The sequence below is a fragment of the Arachis duranensis genome, chromosome 2 (assembly GCF_000817695.3).
Source record: "Arachis duranensis cultivar V14167 chromosome 2, aradu.V14167.gnm2.J7QH, whole genome shotgun sequence".
Classification (NCBI taxonomy): Eukaryota; Viridiplantae; Streptophyta; class Magnoliopsida; order Fabales; family Fabaceae; genus Arachis; species Arachis duranensis.
The window spans coordinates 74216947-74229778 of NC_029773.3; the positions used below are offsets into that span (position 1 = coordinate 74216947).

The window sequence follows — 12832 nt, forward strand, 5'->3', positions numbered from 1 at the left end:
TGATGGGCGGTTGAATATTCTCAAAGAAAAATGTATTTAATAGGGTTTGAAAAAGGAAACCTTATACATGTATAAATAGGAGGTTAAACCTCTTTTGATTATACACACAAAAGTAATAAGACACCCTTCTCTTTCTCTTTCTCTAATGGATTTAGATTCTCTAAAGTTTGAATTTTATTTTAGAGAGTAAAGTGTGATCTCTCACCATTGATTTTATAGGTGGAACCAAGAACAAAAATGAAAAAAAAAAACTATTCAAGGATAAAAGATCACACTTTATTCTCTAAAGTAAAATTCAAACTTTAGAGGATCCAAATTCTTCTCTAATTATATTTCTTTGTTTTATTTATTACTTTTTTCTTATTTATTTATTTAGTTATTTTATAACAGTAAACATTAATTTGACATATTTTGTATAAGTAATTTTTATTAAAAATAAATTTTTAAAATTTTTACTTTTGGGGAAAAAAATTATCAGGCCAGGCCAGCCTCAATAGGGGCATCCCAACGGTGTGTTGGAAAGGGGTATAATAGACAATACACACTCTCTCTCCATGCTAATTCTCAGTTCAGTTCAGTGAGTAGTAGTTATTCTTTTTCTCCATTGATCCGTTACTCCTCTGAAGTCTGAACTCTCTCAGTACTACCTCGCCCATCAATGGAGATTGAGACGAAGATAAATTATATGGACCCTGTTAAAATCGCCCTCAACTTGCTCTGCGTTTCCCTCCTTCAACCAATGGATATGATCAAGGTTCTAATCTAAATTCCTTCTGCCTTTCTTTTTTTTTTGGGTTGATTTAATGTACGATCCTCTCTGATTATGGTGTAGGTGAGGATGCAACTAGGTCAAGGATCAGGTGCGCAGATCGCATCCAACATTCTCAAAACAGAAGGGGGTTATGCCGCCTTTTATAGGGTATTTCTCATTTCCTTTCATCACAATCATTTTTATTCGAATGTCATGCCGTTCCCAATCTGCATTTGAACATGTGTGTTATGAGTTATTACTATGGCTCATATTATTGTTACTATTATTGTTACTTTTAGCTGTTGCTCATTTTGGTCCAACTTTAACGTTCATTTCTTATTATTAGTTAAAATAATCACATCATCTAGGTGAACAATACCCTATCCTTTGTTCTCTCAGGGTCTAACTTGATTCTTAACATAGGGTCTATCTGCTACACTAGTCCGGCTGCCTCTGCATAGAGCTGTTAAATTTGGATCATATTCGTGAGTTTTTGTCATTCTTAACAATATTTGCTTTCTATCCTTTGGTCTCACTACTTGTATGCTTATGACGGAATTGCACCGTGTTCTTTATCACGGTGGTTTTTAATTGCTTTCTAGAATTATAGCAACTGCAGTAACCGAGGATAATGATCGCAAACCCTTATCACTTCGCCAGAAAGTTATGATTACCTCAACTGCTGTAACAATGGGATGGGCTTTTAGTATCCCAACACAGCTGGCACAAGTTCGTATGCAAGCTGATGCAACTTTTCCCACCTCTCAGTGCCGAAATTACACGAATGTCTTCAATGCGCTTCATCGTGTTATTGCAGATGAAGGGGTTCAGGTGCTTTGGAGAGGTTCTGTGGCAGAAATAGCAAGGCAGTCCGCACTAATTACAGGGCTTATTTCTGGTTATCCTCCGAGTTTTAGGTACTTGAAGAATTCCCTTGGTTTTGGAGAGACCACTAGTGCGATTGGTAAGTAAAAATTTTATTGGTGTTGAATAATTTTATTTGACTAATGCTATTTCTCTCAAGAAGACTCTTGAGTAGTTAAAATGGTGTTACTCATTTTATTTTAACATATTGGTGGCATTAGTTTTGTGGACTGTCATTTCATATCATAACAGTGAAATCAAAAGAAAAAAAATTGTACAATATTAGAGGGGCATTATGCAGAACAATTCTAGTTTAAAACTAGGACCAAGATAACACAAGCCAACTTTGACTGTATTGAACTGAAATGATAAACCTAAGCTCATATAAAGAGAAATTATCTTAGAGTAAACATTCACACAATATCCTCAGCGGACAAATCAGTCCCAACAATTTTTTTTTTCTTTTTGATAAATTCACACCCAAAACCACCCAACAGGATCTAATGTGTTTGACTTAAACAGCTATGTGACATTACATGGAACTTTGGTAAGTTTTGCCCTTTTGTCATAAGCAGCAGCAGGCATGTGAAAAGTTCTCTATTGAAATGCCAAATATTTATCCTGACTGTTTTTGCTATGAGTTATGTTAGACACTTGGATTGACATAGTGTTGGTTACACTCCGTTTGTTATTAGATAAGTGTAAGTTGAGTCCACATGTCTATCTAAGTATGGTTGAGATGTGAGTTGTCATATATCTCATAAGAAGTTAGTGCATCAATCATTTTAATTTCTTTGCCACTGATATCACTTCTTTCTTTATATAGGTGCCGGTGTTATTTCTTCTTTCATCGGATGCGCTTTAAGTTTGCCATTTGACTACGTTAGGACCCAGCTTCAGACTATGCAACCTGATGCTTATGGAAAATATCCTTATACTGGCAGTTTTGATTGTGTTCGCAAAACCTTGAAAACAGGAGGACTTCCTATGTTTTACTCCGGGTTCCATTTCTACTATTTCAGATTTGCTGCTCTGACGACGGTACTGCTTTTTATCTCATGTCCACTCTGCACTGATCATTTTAATTATTTTGCCATGGGTTGTTTGTTAGTTTTTACTTATTTTCTTTTAAACTTCAAAGATTTTCTCAAAGTTCAGTTTTAGGTGCTTTCTATCGTAAGGTATTGAAGGGATTTAAAATGAGTTAATAATCAAAATCGTCCATGAAAGATACCTCGATCTCTATTTTCGTCACCGAAAGATAAAATTAATCAAATTCGTCCCCGAAAGATAACCAACCTGGTCGCATTAGTGTTTCCGTCATCTCTTGCGCTGAGGTGGCTAATGCTTCTGACATGGCCTGTTAACTGCCAATGCGGCACTCGCTTAGTGTACCCTCTTGTTGCTGATAAGATAAGTTTATTAGATCAATTCAAATTAGTCCCTAAGTCCATGAACCCTAATCTCAAATTTAATGATTGGTTGCCTTGATACTTTCGTCCCTCTTCCTCTCACTTCCATCTCCCCTCTTCCTCTCATTTCGATCGCTGCTCTTGGAGTAATTAATTCAAACTATAGCTATATTAATTCCAACTTTAACCCAGAAAAACCACTTGAAGCAGATGGAAAAATCTGAGCCAGTTCCCCACAAGGTACTTGATGAGCAGGGTTACAACCATTATTCTCGGTTATTTCTGATGCTTTGGACCTAACAGATACAAATGATCCTTGACATTGATATGATGATGGTTGGCAAAATTGACTTGCGCTAGGTTTGGGTCCAGGGATCTCAATCTCTCCTCTAGCCATAACCGAAAAGTCCTTGTTAAGGACCCCTTGTTCTGAACCAAAAGCATGACGCGCATAGTTCTTGTGAGAGTCCCCAAGTACTTGATTGGAATTGCTTCTTTTGTCCAACAAAGAGAGGTTATTTAAGGGAGGGATTTCATACATAATGACCCCAAAGAGTTCATGTATGAAATCAGAACCATAGTCATGTGGCAAAGATTCATCCATTCCATAATTCAACCAATGTATCAAGTCTTCGTCTTCAGCAGATGGAGCCGGCATTCTAATCAGAACCAGTAGCATCATGGAATCCATGAATTCTACTTTGGGCGACGGCTACAATGCAGACGACGTCGATGCGCAGGCGATGGCGGCGTTGAAGGCGTAGGCAGTGACACCGGCGGCAGCATGGACAACCTGGGAACATGGAATCTGCTACAGAGGTGAGGTTCGATTCCTTTGGATTTGGGATTAGGGTTCATGGATTTAGGGACTGATTTGAGTTGATCAAATAAACTTATCTTATCAGCAACAGGAGGGTACACTAAGCGAGTGCCACGTTGGCAGTTAACAGGCCATGTCAGCGAGCGTTAGCCACCTCAGCGCAGGAGATGACGGAAGGACTAACGCGATCAGGTTGGTTATCTTTCGGGGACGAATTTGATTAATTTTATTTTTTGATGACGAAAATGGAGATTGAAGTATCTTTCAGGACGATTTTGACTATTAACTCGATTTAAAATCTTGACTATTAACTCGATTTAAAATCTTAGTTTTCTGTATTCTATATTAGTTTTATTTTCTTTAATTTTCTTCTCAAATTTAGAATTTGGATGTTCGGACGAAGATGAAATGGCTAATAAGGTTCTTAATACTTTGATCTTTAGATGGGATGTTTTGATTTTTAAAATGGGGGACTATTATTGTAGGCAGATCTTCGTGTTAAATTTATAGAGAGGGAAGATTATACTTTTATTCCCCCTAAAACATTAGGTGTGTTCATTATTTATTTCATATTGTATATCGTCTCATGATATAAGGTAGCCTGATGCACATTTGGCCAGTTTTAGTAGCTCATCAGTTTTATTATTACATAAAGTGCATTGGATTAAGTTAAATTCTTATTGTAGTGACAACTATTAGTTTATTGTCCGATTATCCAGATTTCATGGTTTATCACGAAACAGCTTCGTCGTTTGGATGCATCAATCAGTGGAAAAAAGATTACAATAAAAGCTCGTTGAAGCGACGTTTGAGTTTGAGGTGGTTGTTAGTTAATGCTGAGTTCATGCATTTTTAGCATTTGATAATTTGCTCAGGAGCTCTGAGCCTAATTGATTGACTTCCAATTCCAACCTTATTTTGATGGTGTGCATTCACACCTGACGCTAATAGTTCAACAACCAAGATTATAAACCAATTCATGCAGTGACTTTGTGAATCATAATTACTTACTAGAAATACTAAGCTCTATTTGGAACTAAGTTTTTTTTTGAGTAAACAGACAGATAGGCCGTAATGACATCATTTGCACTCTATCTAGTAGAATAAGATTTAGGCCCAGTTTGGCTAAATAACTTAAATAAGTTCTTTTGGAAAAAGAACTTAAATCATAAGTACTTTTATTAATAGCAGCTTATAAATAAGTTATTTTGTGTTTGGATTTTTAGTTATAAAAGTACTTATTTTAAAATTGTAGCGTTTGGATAAATAATTCAAAAAATAATTTAAAAAAAAAGAGAATGAATATTAAAATAACGATAATAACAAATATTTTCTAATATTGAATGTTGATTTTACATAACCTAATCATTAATATTGTGTATGATATGGTAGGTGAAAATAAAAAATAAATATAAAATGTGTGTCAATGTATATTTTATTGCTATTTTTTATTTTTTTACTCCTATTAGAACTCCCTTCTCCTTTATTGATGTCAAGAACTTGCTATAATTAACTATGAAAATAATAGCAAGCTATAAAATCGCATGTGAAAAAAATAAAATTAAAACTGAAATTTCATACCAAAATAATAAAAAAATACTTAGAAGGAATATATGTAGTAGGTTGTTCAGATACAAAATTGTCTGCAAATAGTGATGGAAGATCAATACTTCCATCAGATGTGAAACATTACGTGATGGTGGAATGATGGTGGAAGGTGAGTGCTTCTAGCAGACCTTGCGTGAAAATGGTGGTGAATGGTCAATATTTTTCACAGAGTCAAAAAGAAAAGTAAATTTTTTTTTGTTTTGAAATTAATTTTTTTTAAGTAAGTGGTAGAATGATTTATCGAAAAGGAGAGAAGTCATCTATTTCTACTTCTTCGAAAAGCTGAAAATTAATTTTTTTGAAAGTTAAAAGCTTTTTTTAAAATGGTGTCAAATACACAGATCGTAACTTTTCATAATCCAAAAGTCAGAAAAAGTAGTTTCTACTCCTTCTCAAACGGGCTCTTAATTGTTGTTGTTGTATATATGTATTTTGTTGGATTTATCTTTAGTGGACTTGAAATTGTTTAAATTTTTTACTAAATTGTGTCTGGTGTTGAATTGATTATATTGTACATATTGTATAGTCTTTCATCTTTTTCCTTTTTATTGATATCTTTATTAATATAGTTTGTGAAAAATATAAACTAAATGAAAACCAAACACCCAAGAAGAAAATCTACCTAGGAAGATAACAAATGTTTTTAAAAAAGTACTTGAAAATATTTAAGTATTTTCTGTTTAACATGAAAATGAATTTAGAGTTTTGTTACACATACGAGTATTTTGACGTACAAGTTCATATAAGTTAATTCTAATCCAAAAAAATTCACTTACATAATGTGCACGTGAAATCACGCCGTTTTTTCTCCAATGTTTGTATCCTGCGTTTCTCCTTCTCCTCTTCTTTCTTCTTCTTCTCTTTCTTCTTTGCGTTTCTCCTCTTTTTTCTTCGCATGTTTTATCTTCATCGTTGTTCTTTTTATTACTGTTGTTGCTATTATTTTTTTCCCTTCTCTTTCTATTGATTTTGCAACATTATGTATTTTTTTTTTCTTTGTTTAATTTTTTTATCCCAAAAAGAATTATAAAAATATGAAATAAGAAGATGATGAAGAAGTAGCTGCAGAAGATGAGGAGGAAGAAGATGAAAAGTTTTGAATTATGTAGAACTTATCAGAATAAAAATACATCGCAAGATTTCCAAAATACACCAAAACAAGAATGGAATAGATTCATCACAATAATAATTCAGATTCAGAACTACTACATGAAAATTTTGCTACAAATGCATAAAAATATTTTCTTCAATACATTTTTCTTTTTTTTTCTTATTTCTTTTTTTTCTTTTAGTTGAATGAATGCGGGTTCATCCTCTTCCAACTAATTTTACTGCATTATGTGTTTCTTCTTTTTTTTTGTTTGATTTTTTTTATTTTTATTCTTATTAAGAGAGTAAAATAAGAAGAAACTTGAGAAGGTAAAACAAGAAGAAAAGATGAATAAGAAAAAAAAGAGATGATAATGATGATGATGAAAAAGAAGAAGCAGTAGCAGAATATGAGGAGGAGGAAAAGGAAGAGTTTTGAATTATGTAGAACTTATCAGAATAAAAATGCACCGAAATATTTTCAAAATACACCGAAAATTTTCCAAAATACACCGAAACAAAATGGAACAAATTCATCACAATAACAGTTCAGATTTAGAACTCCTACATCAAAATTTTGCTACAAATGCACAAAAATATTTTCTTTAATGCATTTTTTTCTTTCTTTTAGTTAAATGAACGTAAGTTCATATTTTTCCAAGTAATTTTATAGCATTATGTGTTACTTATTCTTCTTCTTTGTTTGATTTCTTTTGTTTTTATTCTTGTTAAGAGAGTAAAACAAGAAGAAACCTGAGAAGGTAAAACAAGAAGATAAAGATGAATAAGAAAAAAAATGATGATGATGATGAAAAAGAGGAAAAAGTAGCCGCAGAAGATGAAGAGGAGGAGGAGGAAGAATTTTGAATTATGCAGAACTTATCACAATAAAAATACACCGAAATAATTTCAAAATATACTGAAAGTTTTCCAAAATACACTGAAATGAGAATGGAATAGATTCATCACAATAACAATTTAGATTCAAAACTCTTACGCCGAATTTTTGCTACAAATGCGTAAAAATATTTTCTTTAATATATTTTTTCTTTTTTTCCCTTATTTCTTTCTTTTTTTTTAGTTGAATGAATGTAGGTTCATTCTCTTCCAACTAATCTTGTAGTATTATGTGTTTTTTCTTCTTCTTTGTTTGATTTTTTTGTTTTTATTCTTGTTAAGAGAGTAACAAGAGAAACTTGACGAGGTAAAACAAGAAAAAAAAGATGAATAAAGAAAAAAAAAGATGATGATGATAATGAAAAAGAAGAAGAAGCAGCACCAGAAGATGAGGAGAAGGAAGAGAAAGAATTTTAAATTATGCAGAACTTATCAGAATAAAAATATATCGAAATATTTCCAAAATACACCACAATATTTTCAAAAATACACCACAAATTTTTCAAAATACACCGAAACGAGAATGGAACGGATTCATCACAATAACAATTCAGATTCAAAACTCGTACATCAAAATTTTGTTACAAATACACAAAAATATTTTCTTTAATTTTAAATCAAGCAATGTCATCGATATGGCAAAAATTCTACGATAATGATAACGATGATATATATAAGAAAAGAAGACGACGATGACTATAACGATGATGATCATGATGATGAAGATGATGGAGGAGAAGGAGAAGGAGAAAAAGGAAGGAGGAGAAGAAATTCCAATGAAAAAAAAGTATTAAACTACTCTTCCACCTTAGCGCATGACAACAATAAAGAAGTCTCGTGATCCACAAATTCACCCCAACAGAATACATAAATTCAATTACAATTTCAGGTTTTATTATCTTATCTTATATTTTCTTTATCTTATGTTTAGTTGTTCTTGTCTTATCTTTATTTGCTTTTATCTTTCTTAAGCCAATGCTCTATATATATTTAGTTTTACCTTCATATTTACAATTCAATTCAATCAATTAACAATCAATAAAAGTTTGCATTCTTTTCTTTTCTTATTCTTTCACAATTTTATCATGGTATCAGAAGCCTTGGTATCCTCTTTGAAAAGGATACATAAACTATCATCTTTCCGATGAAAAATTACCCCACAATGAATAATCAATCTTCTAATTCAACCAATCTCTATTACATCCATCCAAGTAAAAATCCAACATCAGTCTTGGTTATCCCTATTCTAACAAGAAACAACTATCATTCATGGAATAGTCACTACGCGCCCTCTCTTATTGCGCTCTACGCGCCCTCTTTTATTGTGCTCTATGTGCCCTCTGAATACCACTCTTATTGCGCCGTAAAGATCAATCTTATTGCGCTCTACGTGCTTATTTTTTCATTTTTTTTAAAGAACGCTATTCAAGCACAGCATCTCCTTTTATATTTTTGCCGCCGGCAGCTCAAGCTCCGCCGCACGCATCTTCCTCCGCGTCACCACGTCAGACGCTCAACAATTTCATCGGAACTTATCCAATCTGTGGATTATTGACATCTTCCATCCACCAGCTTGTGGGGGCGTATTAAACTACTCTTCCACCTTAGCCCATGACAACAATAAAGAAGTCTCGTGACCCACAAATTCAGCCCAACAGAATGCATAAATTCAATTACAATTCTAGGCTTTATTATCTTATCTTATCTTTTCTTTATCTTATCTTTAGTTGTTCTTATCTTATCTTTATTTGCTTTTATCTTTCTTAAACCAATGCTCTATATATATTTAGTTTTAACTTTATAATTTGATCAATCAACAATCAATAAAAGTTCGCATTCTTTTCTTTTCTTATTCTTTCACAATTTTATCAAAAAGGAGGAGGAGGAGAAGGTGGTATTGGTGACGACGATAATGATGAAGATGAAGAAGAACGTGCACGCGTAAATATAAATGATTTGTATGGACTTGTATAAAAAAAAAGACTTGTATGCGGAGTATTATTCATGAATTCATTCCTTTACCAATTATTCTTTATAATTGTTAACGTAAACAAAATCATATTAATACTAAAAAAAGAAATATTAGGGATTATTAAAATTTATTGTTTTTTACTATCATTTAGTTATTAATTTAATTTTTTAGTATATTTTTTTAGTCTAATAATCTAACAACATATTTTATTTTATATTTTTAAATATTAATGAGTAATGACTAAATAATGGCTAAAAATAAGAAATTTTAATGACTCGCTAGTCATAGTAAAAATGTTCTCCAAATGCGTGATTGGATCTAATGATAATAATAGGCGGAGACAAATGCAAAGGATGATGACTCAAACAATTTTTTTATTAAATACTTTTCAAAGTATTGCAAATTTTTGGGGTATTTAACAAAAATCAAACTTTATATACATGATAAATTTTCTTTATATTATTATTGTTATTGGTATCATTTTATATCCTAAATTAGTAATTTTTTTCTGTAATAACATTATGGGTATATAAAATTTTTAAAATTACGTTGATTTTGTCCTAACATTATAAATTATGGCATAAAATATTTATAAAATCAAACTATTTTTATAAAAAGGCCGTAACCTTAGATAAAAAAAATTAAATTAATAAGTGTTTTAGTTATTAATAAGTGAAAGAGTTTATTATTTACCTAATAATTAATTATAAATTTTGAAAGAATTTAATGTGTATAATTTTACATTTGATTAAGTATTAAATCTGTTATACAAATAAAAATAATTAATTTTCATACTTGTTATTTAAAAATAATATTTTTTTCTATGTATATAAAAATATAATTATATTTTTTTAGAGATGTTGTGTGGGATTATATCTTTAAAATTAAGTCTTAATAATATTTTTAAAGATATATTTTTTAGCGAAACAGATTGAGTCTATCCCAATCATAAAAAAAATTAGAGATATAGTATGGGATTGTGGGCCAAACGAGTAGCCGGTCCGGATGGATATAAATTTAAGTTTATTAAGAAACTTTGGAATGTAATTGGGCTAGATTTCTGTAAGTTAGTGAAAGAATTTTTTTTCAATTGTCGTCTCCCAAAAAAAGCCAACTTGACATGGGTTACACTCGCCCACAAGGAGAGTGGGTCGAATGATCTTGAGGACTACCAACCTATAAGCATGGTTGGATGCTTATATAAAGTAATTTTGAAGATAATGGCTAGGAGGTTACAACCACTAATGCCGGGATTAGTGAGTGAGATATAGTAAGTTTTTGTAAGTGGAAGACGAATTCATGATGGAGTCCTAATAGCATACGAGACGGTTCATTGGTTGAAAAGGTCTAAGAAAAAAGCTTGGTTGATCAAATTGGACTTTCAGAAGGCATATGACAGGGTCTGATGAGATTTTATGAAAAGGTGCTTCATGGTATGGGTTTTGGAGTAAATGGAGGCATTGGGTTCATCAGTTGTGTCTCACACCAGCGTCAATGTCCATACTCATGAATGCAACGTTTATTTTGGTGGACATGTCCATCACTTGATGGACATAGTGGTATGTGTCCGTCGTTTGGTTTATTAGACACAAATCTTTGATTGACACAGTGGGACACAAGAGCATATAAAATATATGTCTTTTATGTCTCTCTTTTAGCTTGAGACACTAAAACACAACTTATAATACACAAAATTTTCCAATTTTATCTCTTTTTTTTTAATTTCCATTTTGTTCATTATTCTCTCTTTTTAAGTGGGTTTTTTTTTGGACAGAGATAATATTGACATTTGCAATTTATTGTTTTGTCGAGTGTATAGTTACCAAACAAAGTAAAAATTTTGTCTCATTATGTCTATGTCTTCAATATCTATGTTCTTGTGTCTCTGTCTCAACCCATACATAAATCAAACGCAGCCCAATGGAACGGTGACAAAGTCTTTTAATTTGCAGCGAGGTCTATGCTAAGGTGATCTGATATCCCCTTTTCTCTTTGTACTTGTCGGGAAAGTACTGAATAAAATGCTTGTAAGGTTGGGTAGAAAAGGTCTTTTCCCTCCTTAGTTGATACCAAACATCTCTTTACACATTTTAATTACTAATACAAGCTTGGTAGTGTATTAAATTGGGTTCCCGTTTAATTTCTCACATTTGTACACATTAATAATTTGACAGTTGAGGTTTTTATTATGCCTACCAATAAATACTATAAGGTGATTGTGGAAGGATTAAATTTGGTGAAAACACACCTGCTCCATCTCTTATCCTAACTAAATTTCTCCCAAAAATGCCAGTCAAAATTGGGTTTAAGGTGATGAGTTAGTGGGAATCACCGAGATGATGTCTGCTACCAAGCATCTGTGTGATCGATTTGGGTGAGGACTTCATATTAAATTTCTTTATTTTTTCAATTTAATCCCTCATTCTTGTTTTCTTAAAATTGTGCCCAATCATCTTTGCTTAGAGTAATCGTTTTTGCGGATTAAGGAGTTTCATATATTGGGTTTTGGCTACTATTTCAAGATGACCAGCTGGATGCAAATGATTTGCAATTCAATTGGAAGTGATCAGGAGCATAATAGAACCTTTGGGGGATAAAGACCATCTCTGTTCATAATTACATTTTTATCCCTTTCGAATTGGTAATTTAAATTAGTTTTTCACTCAATAATAAAAGATCTTATCAATAGCAAAAGAGCTAATTTCATAGTTTCCTAGTTTGATTTGTGGTATAATTGCTATAGTAGCTTTTAACTTGATCTGGTGCAGAGGACAACAGTATTGGCATAAAAAGGTCCAAAGGATACCATCATTTGAGGTATACTCGGTTTCTTTCATTACTTTAAATATGCATTGATTGATTAGTTATCCTTATATGTAGGGATGATATAGTTGATAAACTTGAATCTGAAGCCAAATCGAATGTTTTATTAAATTGTTGGTTTCTCCACTGTTTAGGGTTTAGCTGGGTGTAATTGATTTGTAGTTTAGTTGGAAGTGATCGGGAGCATATTAGAACCTTTGGGGGATAGAATCCATCTCTGTTCATAGTAATATTTTTATCCCTTTCGAATTGGTAATTTAAATTAATTTTTTAGTCAATAATTAAAGATCTTATTGATAGCAAAAGAGCTGGTTTCATAGTTGTCTAATGTGATTTGTGGTATAGTTGCTATAGTCGCTTTTGACTTCATCTGGTGCAGAGGACAGCAATATTGACATAAATTAGTCTAAAGGACACCATTATTTGAGGTATACGCATTTTCTTTCATTACTTGAAATATGCCTTGATTGATTAATTATCCTTATATGTAGGGATGATATAGTTGACAAACTTAAATCCGAACACAAATTTATTGTTTAATTAAATTGTTGGTTTCTCCAATGTTTGTTAAAAAAGAAAATGACTAGGAAAATTAT

The 12832-nt window shown here is 32.0% G+C and overlaps 1 protein-coding gene across 2 annotated transcripts; it reads left to right on the top strand.

Annotated features, from left to right (window-relative positions):
* The first annotated feature begins 573 nt into the window (after positions 1–573).
* On the top strand, positions 574–4883 carry LOC107474880 (mitochondrial dicarboxylate/tricarboxylate transporter DTC). 2 transcript variants are annotated; one of them, XM_016094527.3, is made up of 6 exons: positions 574–754; positions 833–919; positions 1175–1236; positions 1354–1715; positions 2442–2656; positions 4567–4881. In XM_016094527.3, the coding sequence occupies exons 1-6, from the start codon at positions 659–661 to the stop codon at positions 4645–4647; spliced, it is 903 nt and encodes a 300-aa protein (XP_015950013.1). In that variant the 5' UTR covers positions 574–658; the 3' UTR covers positions 4648–4881. The 2 variants fall into 2 exon arrangements, with proteins under 2 accessions (XP_015950013.1, XP_015950014.1); XM_016094528.3 differs by lacking the exon at positions 1175–1236 and having other exon boundaries at positions 1412–1715; positions 4567–4883.
* Positions 4884–12832: the final 7949 nt, after the last annotated feature.

What these genes read in the sequence shown, in the direction of transcription:
- LOC107474880 (XM_016094527.3), top strand. Translation starts at nt 659, where the DNA reads ATGGAGATTGAGACGAAGATAAATTATATGGACCCTGTTAAAATCGCC. An exon ending in AACCAATGGATATGATCAAG is followed by an intron (nt 755 to 832) that starts GTTCTAATCTAA and finishes ATTATGGTGTAG; the next exon opens with GTGAGGATGCAACTAGGTCA. An exon ending in GTTATGCCGCCTTTTATAGG is followed by an intron (nt 920 to 1,174) that starts GTATTTCTCATT and finishes TTCTTAACATAG; the next exon opens with GGTCTATCTGCTACACTAGT.